This window comes from Folsomia candida, unplaced genomic scaffold, assembly GCF_002217175.1.
Source record: "Folsomia candida strain VU population unplaced genomic scaffold, ASM221717v1 Fcan01_Sc001, whole genome shotgun sequence".
Lineage (NCBI taxonomy): Eukaryota > Metazoa > Arthropoda > Collembola > Entomobryomorpha > Isotomidae > Folsomia > Folsomia candida.
In genome coordinates, this window is record NW_019091193.1 from 217,046 (window position 1) to 238,037 (window position 20,992).

Here is a 20,992-nt window from a genome sequence, read left to right on the forward strand (position 1 = left end):
AATACAATTGCCGTGGCCAATCAGTGGCGAAAAGAGACCTTAATCCATTATCCACTTCGCACTTGGTGTTTTTCGTGGCGCCCGCCATTAATCCTTTTCCGGAAGACTTTCCAACTTCATTGCTCATTTTTAGCCACCGGAACCGAAATTTTGTCAAAGTATCGATTGTTTCACAAAGCTGGGAGTATTTCTTCTTACACATAGCCGACATTTTTTTATTGACCGAAGATGAGGGAAGTATGTAAGGTTTCCATATTTCGACGTCAAACTGATTTATTTTTCGATTTCTTCCTTGATAGTTTTTAGATTGTGGATTGGTCCATGGTCGATCCAAAAAATTACATTTTATATTTTATGATACTCTTTGATGAAAGGAATCAGACGGTTTATCACACATTTCCGAAAATACACCTGTGCGTCCTCACAGCCATGTGAACTGAAGGGTCTGAAATATGCCCAAATTCACCCAACGCCAGCCAAACCTGAGATTTTTTGGGAAATTTCGAAAAACTTTTTAATTTCTCTTCGGTTTTCAGTTGGGAGATATATTTCCCATGAAAAAATTGCCTTCTCGGAGTTTTTGTCGCGTTTTTAAGGACGTAGGACTCGTCGTGAATGACCAACTTTTTTGGTGAACTTTTGTTGCAAAGCTTCGGAGGTCGTGCGATTACCATTTTTCTTAAGTTCCCGTATGTTTTGCTGGGGATTTCTTTGCATACGCTTTGACCCCCATTTTATAGGCCCTTATATGATACAAGTGGTTTGTATTAATCTTTGACCTCATGGCCGCATCAAGCACCGACGTGGATGGATAATTTTCAGAAAAAGATTCAGTTGTTTTTAAGCTTTGAGGGGTCGGTATGATGGTTTTCTCAAATTGTGGTTATTTGAAGTTTAAATTTTCGGATTCTCCATACTTTTTTATATATGTTTTAATTTTTACACGGCCACACCCTTCTCCATTGAAATGTAGCCAGGCCTTCTTGGAGTCTTTCTCGCTCAGATTTTTGGACTTACAAAAAATCGTTTTTCGACTTACTCGTTTTGAAATGGTATAGGAAATTTTTCTTTCGATGAAAACTTATGAAATTTTTGGGACACGTAGCCAGATATATTTACCTTATTCCACAATAATTTCAGATTTCAAAACTTGTTTTTGAACGTAGCTGTACTAAACTACCTAGTGATCCACCTGCTATAGGATTTACTCTACTTTGATTTATTTGATTTATTACGATTAAGGCTATTAATTTTATGACTATTTAAACATGTATTGCAAATTAGTCCGCAAAAATTGAGGGACAAGCTACACATGCATACTTACATATGTAATGATGCACTGAAGGAACTGAAAGTTCAATATCAAGCTTGCCCAAAATTATTAATCGTTGCGACCTTTCGGCTTAACTTAACTTATGCAAATTAATAAATGCATGCAGCATTTTACATACATGAGTATGTACGTATGTGTTATGCACACATGTCTGTATCTAGTAGTGATGTCTATGAACATTTGTACGTACGTACATGCCCCTTGCCCGTCAGTGTATTGCCAGGGTTTATGGATTCCATTTTTTTGCACATCGTTTACACCGTTTAGCAAGAAATATATAGTACGTGAAAAATTCGAATATAGAAAGTAAACATGCATTCCAAATTGAACAACTGCCATAATTTGCATACATGCATGCCGCAAAAATTATTAGTCACCTAATCTGGTTCGATTCGTGGTGCAAAACCGGGGCTACCGGGAAAGCGGGTGGGACTGTTTTTTAGGATTTAGTTTCCCCTCGTTTCCGACAGAAATCAAACCTGCGGTCAATTGCAAATGGACTATTGAACATTATGGATTAGCGATTTGTTAATTGTTATTTACATATATGTACGCAAGTAGTGTGCAACACAATGAAATTTCATATAGATATTTCTATTTCTTGTTTTTGTTTGTTGAAACTGCACACAAAATCGCACCCTACTTATTTATTATCCATGATTGAGAATTATCTGACATGTCCTCAGAAAAGCGTTCATTTATAAGGAAACTAAACCAAAAATTTGATGGCTGTGCGTCAAGCATGTCATTGACTAGATGTGTGGTAGGAATAAAGTACCATTCTCCCCATGTTAATATGTATGTATGTATGTACTTTGCATAACATTGATTATATATATGTACGTATGGAGCTTGGGGTAAAAAAATAAAGCACATCCTCCTTGTTTGGCCCTCATACATACTTAAATCTGCAACCTAATTTTTTCGTCAAAATGTGATCCCCGTGCGAATATCACTTTTCATTCATAGTAAAAATTGGCAGCACTTGGATCATTCTTGCTTTTTGTTCAGTGCAAACATAGAAATTTTCTAAATACACATTAATTTTTCTTGCCATAATGTCATCAAAGTTTAAAACGTGGTTAAAAGAGTTATTCTTAATTTTGTCAGCCATATTCTTCTCCGTATTTATTCTTCCTTTTCTCCTAGTTTTGGTTGTGTTTCCGCTTTACGTCTATCGAAGAATTATCATCTTTTTCGCGACCGTGTTAAAACCAGAGTTTCACAATGCGATAAATTTGGATAGCTGTCTCGTTGTCAGTGACGATATCCACGGTCGACCAAGGAACTCGTTTTGTTGCGTCCTTTATCTGAAAGGAAAACCATTATATGAAGATATTGTGGGTAGAGTGGAAAAAGTGATGGATGGGGTATGACTACTTAAACAGGACAGAAATATGTGACGGTTGTTGAATAATTTCAAGTAAAAATTTTACAGGAAAATGTATGTAAAATGGATTTTTGGTAAAAAGTCATACTTAAATGAAACTGTATGCAAAATTGCACAAACACAAATTCGTATTTAAGCAAAATGATAAATACAAATTCGAATTTATGTATGCCACATTTCAAATGCAAGTTTAGAAAAATATGCGGGTTCGAATTCTGTCGGAACCGGCACACAAGTATGCATTTACATATATTTTTACAAATTTTGCATAAATGACAATTTATGCGAAATTGCAAATATCGTTTTATACAAAGCCCTCCAAAACTGTAAAAACAAATTTGAATTTATGCAAAATTCAAAATGCAAGCCCAGTAAAATTTGTGGCTTCGTTCGTATCGTACATATTTATCCGCACCATATAAATATCTAGATGTTTACGCAAATTCAAGGAGAAATAATTCAATTTATGCTTATCTAATAGCGTCTCGAACTGACCTGTACCTTGACCCGATGGTTATCCATCTACTTTTGGGAAAAATGCAAAAATTTCTCGATCTCAAATCACACCTCACAAAACCAAGAATCCGACCCTGACAAACTTTCGGAGTTTTTGGTAAACATGATTGAGCAAGGATATCCGACCGGAAATCCACTCTGGGAACTTATCTACTTCCCAAACTACACACATCCCGAATACGGCACCACATCCGCCGTCTTAGTCCGAATTCATCACGTCCTCGGGGACGCGATGGCGTATATGGCACTAATGCGCGACATATTTGATCAAAATCCTTCAGTGGACCAGGAAATTGAAAAAATTCTAAAAACACAGCGGAAAAAATTGAAAATTTCTCCATGGAAAAAATTGTGTTACTTGGCCGAGCTATTTTTTGTCACCCCGAGCCAAACGATGTACTACTATCTGAAAGGCTTAAATTCGGAGGCCATTCCGATGAGAACTGACAATTTGAGTGCCAGTGGTGTCAGACATGTCGCCACGTTGATGGACATTTCTCTTATAAAACGCATCTCGAAAAAGACTGGGGTAAAGGTGACCTCCATTATCCATGCCGGCGTGACAGGGGCTATGCGAAGGCTGATATTGGAAAAGGGGGGCAATTCCAACGGGGATTTATCCACGTTTTACGTCCTCCCGAAAATGAATCACACCGGAACAATGACCAACAACAGGTGGTTATCTTCATGTTCTTACCCACACTCGAATATTGGAGACAAATCGTCACCCACTGAATTTTGGGTAATGTTTTGACCACCGAGAGTTATGAACTTATGTATCAAACGTGACATCGTTATCGTAAAAAAACTCCTATTTTTATTATCTGAATATACATAAGAACTGTTTGCATGAAAGTATTTAATTTCATAAATAACGATGTCACGTCTGTTTGGTATGAGTTTTCGAATAATTTTCCATCGGTAACAAACATCACCTTAATCATACCCAAAAATAGAACACTATCAGAAAGTAGTCAGATATCGGACTCAGCTGGATCCCATCCAATCCGAATCCGACCGGATCGGATCGGATTTCAAAAACATTCATTTCATTGATCAAACTATGTACATGCACACTCTTAACGCTATACATAATTCATACCTCCAAAGATGATGAATTGTCGTCACGCTATTTTGATTCCAGTTTTTTTTTAGTTTAACAATTTATTTCTCTCCCAACAGTTTTGGGATGCCCTTAATTTCCCCGATGTCCAAGGAACCCTGGCAGGCCGTCCGTCTGGCCAGGATTTCTGCCCAATTTGACCGCATCCTCTTCTCTCCCCTGCCACTCGGCATGATGGGCGTGACCGGTCTGACGGGTCTGGTGTACGGCACGTTGGCAACGAAAATCTGGAGTGTACCGCACGTCGCGTGTTGTGTGCACTCAAACTTCGCCTTTATTGGGGAGCCGTTAAGGTTGTTTGGTCACGTGGCGGAGAACATGATGCTTTATGCAGGTTTGCAGCCAGGAGGACATCACCTTTTCGTCGCGACGATCAGTTATAATGGGAAACTTATCCTTCAACTGCTCGGGAGTAGAGCAGCGTTCCCAGAACGGGAAGATTTAATAAAGTTTGCGGATTACGTGAGGAAGGAATTTGACATGTTAGAGATGGGTGAAAATGCGGAAGATCGTGACATCAGGCATTTTAAGGAACAGTAGAAGTGCATATAGAGGTAAATTAATGTTGCGATTACAGATGTAGATGATACACATTAACATACAGACTGAAAAGTTCTGCTTAAAAATTCAGACACCCATTGGGCAAGAGTGGCAATTAATGTTAAATTGTAATGAAAACTTATTATTTTTATTATAAAGTTACATATGGACTATTCAATATGTTTTTTATGAAGGTATATATAATCAAGACATAATATGTAGAAACTCCAAAATCACTAGATAAGTTCAAAGACATGGGACAAAAGGAGACACTCGAATTTAAAAGTCGAAATATACATATGTACATATGTACATATAATGACAAGACATCATTTGTATAACAAGTAACGTAATTATTTATGTACATATGTATTTAGATAATTATGCTGTGACGTATTTATGTACGTATACATTTGTTGTACATTAATTTAGATATGATCAGATTAAATTTCCAACTATCGAAATAAATATGGTTTGCTAATTAGTTTGCAAAAATTATGGGTGAGGCTACACACAAATTTATAAAGACATTTACACAAGTACTTCTGCACTGAACGAAGTCAAAGTTCAATACCGACAATTATTGATCACTGCGACCTTTCACCTTGGACCTTTACTGGTAATGAATATGTACGCATTTGTCAACATCTTTAATATATGCATGTGTATGTATGTATGTACCTACATATGTATTTCATACATACATAGTCGTCCACACCACACACGTTTACCAGTGGCCAGGGTTTACGCATTTCATTTTTTTCACATCGTCTTCATCGTTAACAAGAAATTTGGTACGAGAAACATTTAAGTATTAAGTAACCATTCCAAAATCAGCATTCGCAAATATGTAAATTCACTAATTTTCATGCATATGTACATGTACGAATACTGCAAAAATTATTATGTTATTAATTGCAGGAACGACTTTCTTCTTGCATGACTGAATTTCCTGCAAATTACACGATTTAGTTGAAACTGAACAAAAAATCGCACCCTGCTTATTTATCCAGGATTAAGGATGACCTGCCTTGCCCGCAGAAAAACATAAATTGATAAACAGACGAAACCAACAATTTGAGGGCTGTGCACCGAACGTGTCATGAGCAGTAAGAGGGAGCTGGAGAAAGGTATGCAATTATCCGTATAGTAATAAATATAACATTGATGATACATATACATAGATATGTGCACATATTTATTGAACTTGTGGTAAAACTTTCCCCGAAAGTAGAGCACATCCTTTTCGTTTGGCCCCTCGTAAATAAATCTTTAACCTAATTTTTATCCGAACGTGTCGCACAAATGCGACAAAGTTCCAATATGTATGCGATGTACTCTTCATGCGCAATAAAAAAAATCGCATCATTTCTTTTTTGTGTTTTGCTCAGTTCAGATGTCGGAAATTGTTACACATTAATTTTTCTTGTCGTAATGTCACGAAAGTTTAAAATGTGGCTAAAAGAGTTATTCTTAATTTTGTCGTCGATATTCTTTTCAGTATTTATCCTTCCTATTCTCTTAGTTTTAGTTGTGTTTCCGCTTTACGCCTACCGAAGAATTGTCATCATTTTGGCTACAAATTTAAAACCAGGATTTCACACTGTTGTAAATTTGGATAGTTGTCTCGTCGTCTGTGACGACATCCACGGTCGACCAAGGAATTCGTTTTGTTGCGTACTTCATCTTAAAGGAGAACCACTATATGAAGATATTGTGGGTAGAGTGGAAAAAGTGCTGGATGGGGTATGACTAAAATAAAGGACACAAGTAACAGTTATTGGCTAATTGATGCAAAATCGCGAAGGAAATTTTGTGCAAAATCAGATACGTATATGAAAATTTATGCATAAACTGCAAGTGCAAATTCCAATTTATCCAAAAGCATAAATGGAAATTTGAATTAATGAAAAATTGCAAATGCAGATTTGACAGCATATAAAATTGCTAATTAAATTAGAATTTATGCGAAATTATACATGCAAATTTGAATTACTGTTAGTCATAGGCTGACTGTAATAAACTTGCAAATGTAAACTTTCTGAACACGTGTTTTTGCATGTACACATATACAAATGCCAAATATTTCAATTATACTGTTATTCCACAGCGTCCCGAACTCACCTGTTCTTTAACCAGATGGTTATCTGTCTACTTCTGGGAAAAATGCAAAAATTTCTCCATTTCAAATCACATCTCACAAAACGAAGAATCCGACCCCGACAAACTTTCTGACTTCTTGGTGAACATGATTGAGAAGGGATATCCGACTGGAAATCCTCTCTGGGAGCTTATCTACTTCCCAAACTACGCCCATCCCAAATACGGTACTACATCCGCCGTCCTCCTCAGAATCCATCACGTTCTCGGTGACGGGATGGCGTATATGGCGCTATTACGTGACATATTTGACCCAAACCCAACAGTGGATCAGGAAATTGAAAACATTCTAAAAACACAGCGAACAAAATTGAAAATTTCTACATGGAAAAAATTGTGTTACTTGACCGAACTAATTTTTGCTACGCCAAGCCAAACTGTGCACTATTATCTGAAAGGGTTCTATTCTCAAGTGGTACCGATGAACCAAAGTAATTCGGGTGTCTCTGGTGTCACACACTTCACCATGTTGATGGACATTTCCCTGATAAAACGCATCTCGAAAAAGACTGGGGTCAAGGTGACCTCCATTATCCATGCCGGCGTTACAGGGGCAATGCGAAGGCTGATATTGGAAAAGGGGGGACGAGCAGATGGGGATTTATCCACGTTTTACGTCCTCCCAAAAATGAACCATCCAGGAACAATGACCAATAACAGGTGGTTATCTTTACCATTGCCATACTCTTACCCATATTCTAAATAACTTGGAGACGAATCCTCTCCTACATATATACGGAAATACATTTTATTATTTTATAGATCACTAATTTTGGGTAATGTTTAAAGAGACGTTTTGCCACCAAAAGTCCAAAACGCGAGCACCAAATACACTTGACATCATTATTAAAAAAAACAAATTTTTCATATTTGAATATAATAATTTTTAACATGCAAAAAATTGAATTTTTTAAATAACCATGTGCCGTCACGTGTTTTAAGTACATGAATTTCCCATTGGTGACAAAATCTTGGTCAAAATCTTATCAAAAAATTGAGCGCAATAGTACCACCGCGGGTGACGATTTTTCCTGAACTTATTTATTAGAGCGCAGTTTTCATGCATAATTTAAAAATTTGTATCTGCCCCACAGTTTTGCGATACCACTCATCTCTCCAATGACCCCGGAACCATCTCAGGCTGCCCGTCTTGCCAGGATTTCTGACCAATTTGACCGCATCCTCTTCTCACCCCTGCCCCTCGGCATGATGGGCATGACCGGTCTGACGGGTTTGGTGTGCGGCACGTTGATCGCGAAACCCTGGCGTGTACCGCATGTCGCGAGTTGTGTGCACTCAAACGTCGTCTTTGTCGGGGAGCCGTTAAGATTGTTTGGTCACGTGGCGGAGACCCTCATCCTTTACACTGGTTTGCAGCCAGGAGGACATCACCTCTTCGTCGCGACGATCAGTTATAATGGGAAACTTATGATTCAACTGCTCGGAAGTAGAGCGGCCTTTCCAGAACGGGATGATGTAGTGAAGTTTGCGGATTACGTGAGGGAAGAATTTGAGATGTTAGAGATGGATGGAAATGCGGAAAATTGTGATATCAGGCAAGTTCAGGAAGAGGATAAGAAAAATGCGTAGCGAAAATTGTAGTCAGTTACACAGGTACTTGTACAGGTAATTAGTTGAAGTGAATGTTATAGAGAATTTAAAGGACAGTTAGCTATGTATATACAGTATAAGTATGTAGTTACGCATTTATGATAAATTCTTCTTTTGAAAATGGGTATAAATTCAGCCACCATTGGCCAGGAATACTAGTTAAATGGTTATAAGGTTAAATTTTAATGGGGATTTGTTGTGTTTATGATTTATAATCAGTAATTTTATTCTTCAATATCATAGATATTCGTGAAAATTTTGAGTAAATAACATATATGTAAATAAGTATACTTATTTATACAAAACATTTGCTAAACTTGGTTACCAGCATTTATTGTTACCCTTGCATGGTTATATTTATGACATCGTGTAACACTACTGTCAAGCCAGGATTAGTTTTTATTAATTGACATTTTATTTAAATTTTTTAGTCGTGAACATTTTTAAAAGTTTTTTTTGATTATGTATTTATATACGAAATATGAAATATGGATATATGAAATTGATTTCCCTAAAACTATGGTATGATCGTAGTTAACAAAACTTTAAATATCTACATATGTATGTATGTATGTATACCTACATATGTACACTGATATTTATGTAAAGTTAAGCCTTCAAATATGTACATATCTACTAATCCATCCCCATAATTTATATTAAATTAACCATTTCCGCCCTGATTGGAATTATATTTCGTAAGATGACCACTTGTCAACAAATACGTAACCCAATCTGGTTGGATTAAGCTAAATAATTTCGTGGAAAATAAAACACAACTTAATTTTCAAATAATATTTACTCATCACTTTTTTTCCCTTTGTTTGCGACTTATTAAAATTTAATGATCCCATAATTTTTCCAAACCTACTTTGTTATTAGCATTGATTTTGTGTACCCTATTACCTAAGAATATCAAAGTTTTCGTTACATAATCCTGACTGTTTAAGGTTATGTATGTTTATTAATTGAGTTTTATTTCCTAAATTGGATAAGGATTTAAATAATCGTGTAAAAGATCAGTCGCGTTGGGCGGGACCAATTAAATCTGTTGTTTAAATCGACGGGTTTAAGTCCTCGAAACATATAATTTTCTTATATAACAATAATTTTTCCAGGGTAGAGTTGCACGATGACAGGGTAAAGTGGAAACTGTGTCTGGCGTTTTTGGCTTATTCAGCATGAAAATAAATACATGAATGCCCGTTTACTCAATTTTCCTGGCATCTAAATTTATCTATGTCCCCATTAAAACACCGTTATAAGTTTTTAATTGTCTCGGACATGAGCATTAGTACAACTTTGAATTGGCTGCGTCATAAATATTAATGACTAGGAACTATATAATTCAAACTCGGCAATAAAAATTCGCCACATTTGCTTTGCCAAAACTTGGCAAGCAATAATTTCTTTGGAAATCGTTTGACATTTTTATGTATATGTAATTTGTGTTTTCTACAAATTTGTAGAATTGAATACATAACATGAAAAATTTCCGGTGAAACTAAACCCAATCGAATTTGCAAACAAGTAAAATGTTTTCTCCGCGGGTGCTCGGAATTATTGCGAAAATTATGAAAGCTTTGAAAAAAACGTATCTATCTCCGTTCTCATGGGACGACGAGTGGAATACGCTAAAAATTTCGCAATCCAAAGTTACCCCAATTTTCACGACGATTTTTGTGTCACACTATTTTCCCTACTTTGTGTACACGGTGTATCAACTGTATCGCGCCTTTAATGATGAAACGGCCAATTTTGCGGTGATGGATACCTTTTGGATCGCTTTGTTCACGTTGGGGCATTACTTCAGCTTTGAAGGAGTTGTAAATCCGCATTTGAAAAAGAACGAGATGGTCACTATGTTCGAGAAGATGACGAAATTTGAGGAATTTCTGAAAGGTAAAGTACTTACATTCTTCAAAAAATTTGGGGTAAAGCAAGAAAACATGAATAAACCTGGAACTAAAAAAGAATTGGGTATGTAGTTGTGTGTGTAACAATTTAAACTTGGCGCTGGGATTTGACATTGCCCCATGCATAACTTACCCCATTTGTACGGCTTTTTCAGTGAGAAAAGTTTTGTTCAAAATTTTTTCCACTGTATTTTGGCAAATTTTTCTTATTTAAGAAAGTTTGGAAAAATTTTTAGTTCAATTTCAGTTCCAATTTCCGGGGCTAAATGCTGCTCATTAATTTTTCGAAAATTGTTATTGGCCTAAAATCAAACATTATTCATAATTTTGGCAAAAATTTGGAACAGATTCCATCCACCTTCCTCCAAGAGGGAAACACTACTTCAAAAAATATGAATTCCTTGGAATACTAATTTGTAACGGGAATAAGGTTGGTGCCTTGGTCTTGATGGTGCTAGCGGTGCTTATTTACCTCAACAAACCACTCGCACCGCAGTACGTAACCTGCGTCCTTCCTGGACAGGACTGTGTTTTCACCGAAGTGGCGGGATTATTGATTGACGTGGTTACAAAAAGTGTGAATATCGGGCAGACCTTCTTCATCCAGGCGTGGTTCATGTTTTCCGTGATTTACTTAACCATGGCAATATCGGTGCTCAGGTAAGATATTTGTAATTTATAAAAGCGGGGAATATCTTTAAAGCAAGACTCAATGACTCATTACCAAAATCAACACGTGTTTAAGCGTTTCTCGGCTCTGGGAATTTATTTTAAAATTCTGGACCACCAGTTTGTAGTCAGTAGATTGAGTAGAATGACCGTCAGGGTTTTTAACTAAGGTCAGCCAGCTTCAATGAGTTCCAATTTTTATGAAGGCTTCTTAAACTTAAGATCTCCTCAAAAACTGCCAAAATCTGGAGTGTATATTTTTAAAAAATTGGAAACGACTTTTTCCACAAATTAGTCGTCCAGAATTTTTAAGTGAATTCCTAGAGCCGGGAAATGATTAAACATGCGCTGATTTTGAGATTTTTATTGCTGTCATCGAGTGTCATCGAGACCTATGTTAATTAATTATTTCAAAAATTTTATAAAGTAACCGCAAAGGTCCATGGAGCAATTTAATTAATTTCTAATTAAGTTAACCTTGCCTACAGTAATTATCAAAATTATCCATATCACAGGATCAGCGTGGACCACATCTCTAAACGGTCCGCCATCTACCGGTGCATCTACCTCTTGAACGAACTACACAATGATTGTTACATCCCCACCTTGTTACCTGTCCGATTCCTATTCTATGGACAATACACGATCGCCGCTGTGGCCGTCTTGATGCGATTAAGGCACGCAATTTCCCCGCAAGAGGGCGTCGTCCTCGTCCAGTTTATCGTTTCCTACACTTCTTCCGCCTTTCTGTATCTGCACATTTGTGGCCGCGTGGAAAATGGGAGTCAAACTCTACGACAGGAATTTGCCAAGGAGGCGTGGTCGATGGGAAAGGGGGACGGCAGGGTGTGGAGAATGGTGGCAAAATCGCTAAAACCATTCGGAGTAAGGATCGGACCACTGCGACGAATCCGATATAACGGAGTTAACGATTATTTTGAAAATTTGATTGATAATTTGACCACGGTGTTGGTCGCGTTGTCATAATTATTTCTGTTTTAAGTGGATTAGAAAATTGATTAATATTGAGACATTGTTAGATACAAACTAATCTTCGTCATTGCACTATTACGTATTTGCTAGTTAAGTCAACACTAAATACTTTGCATCTGATTAAATTATTAGTTAAGAGATGCGTAGCTTAAAATTAAAAGTAAATTAATTGTGTTCATAATGACGTAAAAATATGTATTTGCCTATAAATCTATCCCACATTTTGCTCCTAGATTTCACACAAATTTGTCAACGACGAACAAGCCAGAATAACTTTACTCCTGGTACATAAGTTAATCCAGCGTTTAGACTTGCCTTAACTTTGATACGTTCAATGCAATGTTATTTTGGAAACTAGCTTAATGCAGCAATTTAAATACAACCCTTCTGAAATTGTTTAGTTTCTGTCCTACCGAATTTGCCAAAATCTGTAGCACATGCATAATGATGCATACTAAACTTTAATTCGCATCCTTAAAGAATTTGTACGTATTGGGTGACCCCACCAGGGTCATTACTGTTTATTGCGAAAATTCCAATTCTTAATAAACGTTTTATCTCACTTTAAGTAAGTATTACTCATCAGAGTAAATATTTACGACGTAGAACAGCCCAGCATCACGTACATACGTAGGTATGTACATACGTGTTGCATATTATTATGTAATCTTTTATGTATGAACAGCTCACAGAACTGCAAAGTTTGCACTGCAAACCTACTCTACTCTAGTGTGTAAGCCCGTTAATACATACAATCACGTTGCATTTGCATGTAAAGAAGTTCATGAAAATTACTGCAATGTTCATGAACTTCTTGACGTTCACGTTCACCAGCCAGAATTGTACGAATTCGCTGATTCTCATATTATTAGCACGACCAACTGAACGGATCTGCTCTCTTATCAGCTGAACTTTGCATTTGCATAAAAAACTGGATTTGAAAAATATGGGTAAAACATACATAGATACATATTTAAATCGTATAATTTGTAAATACAAAATTTAAATAATTACTTCGAACTGATTTATTCACATATTGTACATTATAAAATACAAATTTAGACAGAGAGATCGAAAATGAGCTTGGAAATTATCTCCAAAATTATCCCGACCTTGTGGAAGTTACTTTGCACCGGATACGACGCTTCGATACAAATTCCTCTGCTTTCTCTCGACACAAAGATGAATCTCGTATCCGGTACTACCACGCCCTTGCGCGACAACCTTTCCGCGTGAGTTGCACAAATTATGTACGTTTTCAATCCCAATTTTATAAAAGGAAACTAAATTGACTTTCAGATACAGCCAATTGAAAATGGCTTCGAATTGAAAATATGCCGGAGAAAGTGGGTGCTCGCATATTTGCAAACCGAATTACGAGACATTACCCGTGTACTATGGCAAGCAACGAAAAAAGGAGATGAACAATGGGACGAGTATCCGAAAAAAGTGGCTATTTCGTGTATGTAACAATGGAGGTCTCACAACGAATGTTCTCCGATTTTGACCAAAATAGTGTCAATCGATCGCAAATTTAATTAGGATGAAATTTGCAAATGGCATAATCTCCAGATGGCCACTTTTGGCGCAGATATTTGGATCCAAAGAGGAGAAACCGGGTACTAAAATTGACAAATTTTGCACTTTTCAAATTTACTGCGCGTTTCATCCACTTTGGATGCAAATATCTCCGCCAAACCTGAGCATTATCGTGTCGTTTGCAAATTTCATATTAATCAAATTTGTGATCGACTGACGGTCGTTTGGTCAAAATCGGAGAGCATACGCTGGGAGACCTCCATTTTAAGTATGTAAATTCCGCAGATAAGTTTAACTTATTTAAATTTTCAGGTATTGCAAGCTGGATGATGAACAAGGCAACAGATCCGTGGAATCCTGACCTGAGTCAAACCGTCCCACCATCCGAGGAGCAGATGCAAGTTGTAAATCAAGTTTTTGAAGAATTTCCCTCCACAACGGATGACTTTGATGCGCCTTCCTTTCCATGCGTGTGCCCAACCTGCAGAGATTTTAACGTTGGAGAATTTTCAATCCTTCAATCCAGCAACGCTGACATGTTACGGGAACAAATTGGGGAGGATAAAATTTTCGAATTTCTACGGATTATTAAACTCGAAATAGAGAAGGTTGAAGAATTTGAAGAATTCTTGCGAGATAATCCCTCCATTAAATCCGTACATGCAGTGGAGGAATTAACGAGACAGAAATTTCCAGAAATTACGAATACTTTCGTGGTAAGTATTGGGCATATTCACGTCTACCATGCGTTAGGGTTGCCGCGGGTAACGGGTCGGGTACCCGTTACCCGCATACCCGCACAATTCTTGCGGGTACCCGTTATCTGCGGGTACCGAGAGCTACCCGTACGGGTAACGGGTAGTTCTGTTTTTATTTAATTTTCGACATAAATCAGTTCCCAAAGAAAGTTAGCAACAAGTTTGCCCATTTCCCAACAAAAGCGTCAATTTATTATTTATCCATTTCAAAATTTGACATTTTACAGCAGCTAGGGTTTATAGCGAGCGTGTCTTTTCGGAAGCCACAGAAGCCTACGGCAGTCTCAAATACTTTTCACGTCCAGAAAATGCGGAGAAATTATTGTTTCTCAAACATAATGTGCCTGCTCTAAAATATGAGTAATAATTTGACTTATATTTGTGTGTAAGGCAAGGACTGATGAGATTTTAATTTATACTTTAAAGGTGAAAAACCTGAATCCGATTGAAAGCAATAATGTTATTTGTAGACAATTTTGTAATTAAAACTTCATTTATACCAAAATTTTAAAAAATCAAACTGTATTTATGTAGATTGAACCTTTTGTCAAGCTACACCAAGATTGTCCAGCGAGTATATTTAAAAGCCAAGCCAAAAATTAGGAATCGCGTGATACTTTCCGTTGAATGTCCACTTTGAAGAAAAATATTGGCGGCAAAATTCGATTTTTAAGTAAAGGTTCTGCATCTTTTTCCTCATCTGGACTGAAACCATGGTGGACTCTGCCCCCAATAGTTTTCTTTAAACGGGCTATTCAAGGGAAAGATAATTGATAATTCCTAATTTTTGGCTTAATGTTTTATAATTCGCTAAGAAATCCCGATGTAGTTTGAAAAACTTTCCATTGTAAGCCAAAATGTTTGAGTTCAGAAGCAACTAGTGACATTCCCATATCAAAGTATGGCATGCGTTACTTGCGTGCATTATCTCATATCAACCCAAATGAGCCAATAATTAATTCAATCGAATTTACTCTTAAGGCTGGTTAGGTTTTAACTCAATTCCCATAACGGGTAGCAGGTAACGGGTACCCGTGCGGGTACGGGTAGTTGTGCTGCGGGTAGCGGGTCGGGTAACGGGTAGCATTTTCGCTACCCGCGGCAGCCCTACCATGCGTATCTCGAAAATTGAGCCAAGCCACATAACTGCCAATTGATAGAAATTTGCGAAATTGCGCAAAACATTTGGTGGAAAGCTTTGAATTTTTTTTTTCGCAAATTTACCCAGCAATTGGGCATATTTTTATTTAGATGATTTCGCAAACTCATTTCTCGTCATCGCCAGGAAGAGAAAGTACAGAAGTCTCTAAAAACATGAAAATGAAGATTTTTAAAAGCCGAATTGCGAAGTCGTACATATTTTGCGAATACCCTCAATGAGGGTCCCTCATGCTACAAATTTTTTGCAAGTTTGCCACATAAATGAGTTTCGATACGAAATAGGACGTTGTCATGAGTACCTATGCTCATTTATTGAAATTATTGTTTAAGAAATTCTTAAACATGATAATTTTACAATAAATTTACATGTATTAAAAATACTTCAAAATTACTATCTTTTAAATATTTCAGGACGGTATACAATTTAGCAGAGAAAGATTGAGTAAATGTTACGTCGAAGGGGACAGAAATTTGGAGCGGTCTGCCCGTGTTTTAGTTGGAAAATGGATCAGACTGGATCTACCTGACCGAAAGTTTTCAACATTCTCAAAATTATGTCCGATGAAAGTGCTTGCCTTGTTTCGTGAGTTTTTTTTTGCAAATATCTACACTCTTAGAAATCCAGTATTTAAACAATACCAATCGGTATTCGTGAATGACTCTACCAAAATGATTTTTGAACTTGGTATTCAATTTTTACCATACATAAATATGTATCGGTAGCAATTTTTTTGGACCAGAATAATTTTAAAACTAAGCGGTAGCAACTTTAATACTGACTAATGAGATAGCAACCTCTGCCCGACTCTACCAGATTTCTACAGTTTTTTTTTTTTCATTGTACGACTATTTTTCCAAAATTACTTTTCTATTTGACAGGTACGATTGCAAGTTTGCCAACCATGTGGCAAAAATTTGAATCCCAGTCGATACAAAAATTTTACATATTTGACGCTCAGGAAATCGATCATGTTATCATGTCCGGCCTTTTAGTTCCTGTTCAGATAGCCCTAATGGAACAATTTATACGCGATTGTCCGTCCGGACGAAATTCTACCAATTCTGCGTCTCCTCCAATGACTACAAATGATCACTCCCATTTTACGAATACTCCTCAAATTTCCACGGACATAAACCTTCCAGAAAATGACACTGCACAATCACACCATCCTCAACCTATTCTTCCGATGCAGTACGAAGAGGCGAATCTGCTTGTGACCAATATTTTAGGCAATCAACTAGTCCCCAGAGGATCTGGGGAAGGGATCCAGATTCAAATATCTGACCAATTAATACCGATGGACACACAACCAAATTACATTTTCATTCCTGTTGAAAGATTAGATGTTGCGGCAAATAACCAAGAAATTAGTTCATCTGTTTCTGATGTGGGGCAAAATTTCCATCCTACAAGTCCTCCAGGGCCGTCTACTTCGAGAAGGAAAATTCAAAAAAATTCTTCGAAATTGGCAGAATTCAGTACAGCGAGCATGTTATCCTTAACGGTTGAAAATCAGGAAGTGGTACAGACAGATGCACATCGGATATTATTATGATTTTTAAAAAATACATGAATACAATTCATATTAAAGTTTCATTTTTTATAGAAACTTGGGAAAATATCTGTCCCAATGAAGAAGTGGGAGAAAGCAGTTAAAGCATTTGATGTGCAGAAGTATCAGAGTGGAAATCATGCCGACGCCATGAGAGGGGCCGGGTATGTGTTGTACGACACCATTCTGGACGAAGATGACAAGTTGAATTGCACACTAACTGGGGGTGCACCTTTTAAAAAACTGGAAGAGGACAAAGCAAATGCAATTTTTGGTATGAATTAAAAATTTTGAAAATATAAAACTTGATTTTTAATGTAGGTATGTTGATGTATTTAGATGGAATTTCATACATTAGAAACAGTGTTATATCCGGACAACCTATCAAGAAGTTAACGATATCTGAGATGGAGATGGTTCAAAAGAAGGTTTTTTCCGAGCATGGCTCCCAAATGAGACTTGTTATTAGGGGGCAACAATCCGACAATCCTCAAACGTCAGTGCCTAAGAGACCCAAAAGGAAATAAATCGTGTCCATAACGTTTTATATTGTGCATTATTTTTTTTAAATTCAGCATAAATTTAATTTTAATAAATTCAAATCGTATATGGATAATAATCGTATAATCGTATGCAACTACACAAGTTATAAAAATTCAAAATATACGAAATCTGGTTTTCATTGAAATGTAAGTGAAAATTGTAAATTAAACTTTTCAAATTTTCTCAATTGTTGAGATAAATTATTTTGATCTAATTTACAATAAATATGATATTTAAGTATTTAGGAAATAAAAAGATACATAGATACATATGTATATATAAATAGGTCAGCCATTTATTTTTTTTATTTATTTTTATAGTCTCCAGTATTTTTGAAAAATTTTGAAGCATACGTAAAATTGCTGGGTCATAATACAAAAATATGTACATATGTCGAGCTACTTAAATATTGCCAAGTTCCGGATACTTTCTGGCCATCCTGGACACAAACTTTGGCGCAAACTGTTTGACCCAAGCAGGTTCCACGGTGACAATCGCTCTCATATAGGCCTTCTTAGTTTTGACCACTTCATGGTACAAAATCCATTCTGGCGTCAGACTGAGGGGGAATAAGGAACTGTTCGGGTGCACAAAGACGACCTGCGGTATCAACGCGGTCTCATTGGTAAACGTGGAATATCCTCCTTTAACGCGAACCACAGATTTCGCCAGTCTTCTGAAAAATCCGGAACAGAATGCTTTCCGAATATTGACCGTGTCCCGACCACAAGAGAGGAGGGGGAGACCGTGGCTAAAAATTTGAAAGATCGTAAATTAATAAATTGGAGCCAAGAATGCTTTAAAAAAGTCAGATATTATTAAATATTTTTTGCCTTCCCGTTTAGTAAGCGAATTAGCAAATTAACTAGTTAATAGAAATTTAACGTATGTACTTATGTAAATAAAACTCCTAGACTTTCTCGCTTAAAAAAATAGAGTTAAAAATTCGGCTACGAAAAATTTCGAGTGCCACCAAAAATGATGGGGATATTCATTTCCCATAGCAAAAAAAAGTTTGCAAAAATTTTGGCCTAAAAATTGATTTCTGAATTTGTGCTTCTACAAGGCTATGCTATTCACAATGTTTTCAAACTTAAGTAAATTTCAATGCCAATATACAAACTCGTAAATACCCTTAATAATTTTGTTAAAATGTGCCCCAAATTTTTACTATAGGAATTTGTAGTAACTATGTTGTGAGTTTTATGCACTCATAACTTTTCCCCATTGGTGAAAAATGCCGCATTATGGTCATTGAAGAAGGTAAAAAGTTTTTAAGAGTTGCTCAAAATTTCCGAAATCCACCAACCTCTCAACCATATCCGACAACTGTGCCCTTATTTCCCCCGCTTCGACGAGACTTCGATACTGCACAAAGTTCTTACGACACCACTCCCTCTCATAGTAATTTAAACGCCACGCATTATACACTTTGAGCAGCGTAAGATGATCGCCATCCGGGTGATTGAACTGCGCCTTCTTCTCATTCGCCAGGACTCTGACCTTCTTCGAATTGACGAACAAATTTTGATGCTGGGTCGACAACAGGGCGACGATTGTCAAGATTTCCTCGGTGCAGTGGAGTGATGCAGATGTGATGAGAACCTTCGCGAGGGGAGGATCCAGCGGAAACTCAGACATTTTTCGACCCATTTCTGTCAACGCCATGTGGTCGTCGAGGGCGCCGAGCTGCTGTAAGTGTTCTAAGGCTTCCATGACAGCGTCCAATTTTGGAGGGGACATAAAATCGAATTGAAGGATGTCTCTGACTCCTAAGGAGGCTAATTGTAGCACGACGGACTCCACGTTGGTCCGCTGAATTTCTGGGATGGCTTCGCTTTTCATTCGGGAAAATTCGTATTGGCTGTAGAGTCGGTAACACTTGCCGGGTTGGGTGCGTCCGGCGCGACCCCTTCGTTGGATTGCTTGTGCCTGAAAGGGAACATTTTTAGATTCATATAAGCGGATTTTTTTTATTTCCACTTGGAAACTTTGACGGTAATCACAATTATGTTCATATAGTAAAATATCTTACGAAAAAAAAAGAAGAGGTTAAGCTTCTTAAAAATCGGAACGGGGTTTTTTGCTGACAAAATCTTGTATGTATGTATTTTGGGAGGAGGGCTCCTCTTGTTGGAGGAGCCCAATGCTCAGATCATCCATCAGATCTATTGCATATCCTCTTACTTACACCGTATGACAGTGGCTATCTAGTTGCTCAGGTATAATCCCCATATCTATTGATGAGATATGGGGATCGAGAAACCATTTAAGGATAGTAAGACAGGAAGAGACGCCGGCTTGCCGTAAGCACCACCACTCACCCCTGCACTTACGGGGCCAGTCCCACTCCGCCTATCCTCTACCCACCACTGCCTATTCAATCTTAATGTATGCCCCTTTGGACGCGAATACTGCCACGGAAAGGTAGCATGCTCAGTCCACTCTACTGAGTGTCCAGCTACAATGTGTGTAACTGGCACCCAGGGAGGGCTGCCCCAGCTGCCGAGATATGAGGGATCGAACCATAGACCTTCCGAGTGCCGAAAGCCACCGGTTCTCACCCCCAAGCCAAACAGCCAGGGCTTGACAAAATCTTACAACGGTTATAAAATCTCGTAACCGTTGTAACTACATATTTTATGATACGAAGAATACTGATGATCCGAAAGATTGCGAAGTCATTATTCATAAATATGTAAATATGTATGCACCTTCATAATTCGGATTTTTGTTAAAGTATCAATCCCGGATTTCGGATTGTGCTCCTTAAGCTTAACTAATCCGGAGTCGACCACGTAAACAATGCCGTCTATTGTTAACGTTGTCTCGGCAATGTTTGTGGCTAGCACGATCTGTTTGAACAAATATGAATTGACGATTTCCATCAGCTATCGCCGGTAAAAAAGGTCATATTTTATTTTCTGCTGTTTTAGCTCAAAAACCTGCTCAGCGGGTCCGAACTATTCGATTTAGACAGTTTTTAAAATTTCCACGTCCTCCTCCGTCTAATGGTATGGGGGAAAGCACTACCTTTTTTGACAAAACTTGCCAACTTTCTCCCTCGATTGTAAAGCAACCAGTATGTTTGTGTATGAAGATGAACTTTGTGTGGGTCTGATTTCGTTGTGGCTTGGTGATGAGTGAGAGGATTGGTGAATTTGAGAATTTGCAGAATTGGTTGGAG

The 20,992-nt window shown here is 37.4% G+C and overlaps 4 protein-coding genes across 5 annotated transcripts; 3 read left to right on the forward strand and 1 right to left on the reverse strand.

Annotated features, from left to right (window-relative positions):
- The first annotated feature begins 3,210 nt into the window (after positions 1-3,210).
- Positions 3,211-5,412, forward strand: LOC118433800. Its single transcript, XM_035846049.1, has 2 exons — positions 3,211-3,914; positions 4,422-5,412. Exons 1-2 carry the CDS (start codon positions 3,343-3,345, stop codon positions 4,900-4,902), a joined length of 1,053 nt encoding a protein of 350 aa, XP_035701942.1. The 5' UTR covers positions 3,211-3,342; the 3' UTR covers positions 4,903-5,412.
- Positions 5,413-6,294: 882 nt separating this feature from the next.
- LOC118433865 lies at positions 6,295-9,470 on the forward strand. The gene is made up of 3 exons (XM_035846272.1): positions 6,295-6,648; positions 7,013-7,722; positions 8,157-9,470. Exons 1-3 carry the CDS (start codon positions 6,337-6,339, stop codon positions 8,650-8,652), a joined length of 1,518 nt encoding a protein of 505 aa, XP_035702165.1. The 5' UTR covers positions 6,295-6,336; the 3' UTR covers positions 8,653-9,470.
- Positions 9,471-13,087: 3,617 nt separating this feature from the next.
- Positions 13,088-17,809, forward strand: LOC110841787. 2 transcript variants are annotated; one of them, XM_035846902.1, is made up of 8 exons: positions 13,088-13,201; positions 13,314-13,483; positions 13,551-13,713; positions 14,103-14,506; positions 16,121-16,292; positions 16,589-17,232; positions 17,317-17,536; positions 17,602-17,809. In XM_035846902.1, exons 1-8 carry the CDS (start codon positions 13,198-13,200, stop codon positions 17,787-17,789), a joined length of 1,965 nt encoding a protein of 654 aa, XP_035702795.1. In that variant the 5' UTR covers positions 13,088-13,197; the 3' UTR covers positions 17,790-17,809. The 2 variants fall into 2 exon arrangements, with proteins under 2 accessions (XP_035702795.1, XP_035702796.1); XM_035846903.1 differs by lacking the exons at positions 13,088-13,201; positions 13,314-13,483; positions 13,551-13,713 and adding an exon at positions 13,735-13,870.
- A 398-nt stretch (positions 17,810-18,207) lies between these two features.
- On the reverse strand, positions 18,208-20,693 carry LOC110841790 (ATP-dependent RNA helicase DHX8). Its single transcript, XM_022087486.1, has 3 exons — positions 20,520-20,693; positions 19,115-19,737; positions 18,208-18,556 (listed from the first exon to the last, which is right to left on the reverse strand). Exons 1-3 carry the CDS (start codon positions 20,691-20,693, stop codon positions 18,208-18,210), a joined length of 1,146 nt encoding a protein of 381 aa, XP_021943178.1.
- Between the last annotated feature and the right edge of the window lie 299 nt (positions 20,694-20,992).

Coding starts and splice junctions, on each gene's coding strand:
- LOC118433865 (XM_035846272.1), top strand. CDS start 6,337: ATGTCACGAAAGTTTAAAATGTGGCTAAAAGAGTTATTCTTAATTTTG. Junction 6,649..7,012: donor TGGAAAAAGTGCTGGATGGG/GTATGACTAAAA, acceptor GTTATTCCACAG/CGTCCCGAACTCACCTGTTC. Junction 7,723..8,156: donor GGAACAATGACCAATAACAG/GTGGTTATCTTT, acceptor TCTGCCCCACAG/TTTTGCGATACCACTCATCT.
- LOC118433800 (XM_035846049.1), top strand. CDS start 3,343: ATGATTGAGCAAGGATATCCGACCGGAAATCCACTCTGGGAACTTATC. Junction 3,915..4,421: donor GGAACAATGACCAACAACAG/GTGGTTATCTTC, acceptor CTCTCCCAACAG/TTTTGGGATGCCCTTAATTT.
- LOC110841787 (XM_035846902.1), top strand. Junction 17,233..17,316: donor CGGTTGAAAATCAGGAAGTG/GTACAGACAGAT, acceptor CATTTTTTATAG/AAACTTGGGAAAATATCTGT. Junction 17,537..17,601: donor CAAAGCAAATGCAATTTTTG/GTATGAATTAAA, acceptor TGATGTATTTAG/ATGGAATTTCATACATTAGA.
- LOC110841790 (XM_022087486.1), bottom strand. CDS start 20,693: ATGGAAATCGTCAATTCATATTTGTTCAAACAGATCGTGCTAGCCACA. Junction 19,738..20,519: donor CAAAAATCCGAATTATGAAG/GTGCATACATAT, acceptor GTTCCCTTTCAG/GCACAAGCAATCCAACGAAG. Junction 18,557..19,114: donor TTGTCGGATATGGTTGAGAG/GTTGGTGGATTT, acceptor TCAAATTTTTAG/CCACGGTCTCCCCCTCCTCT.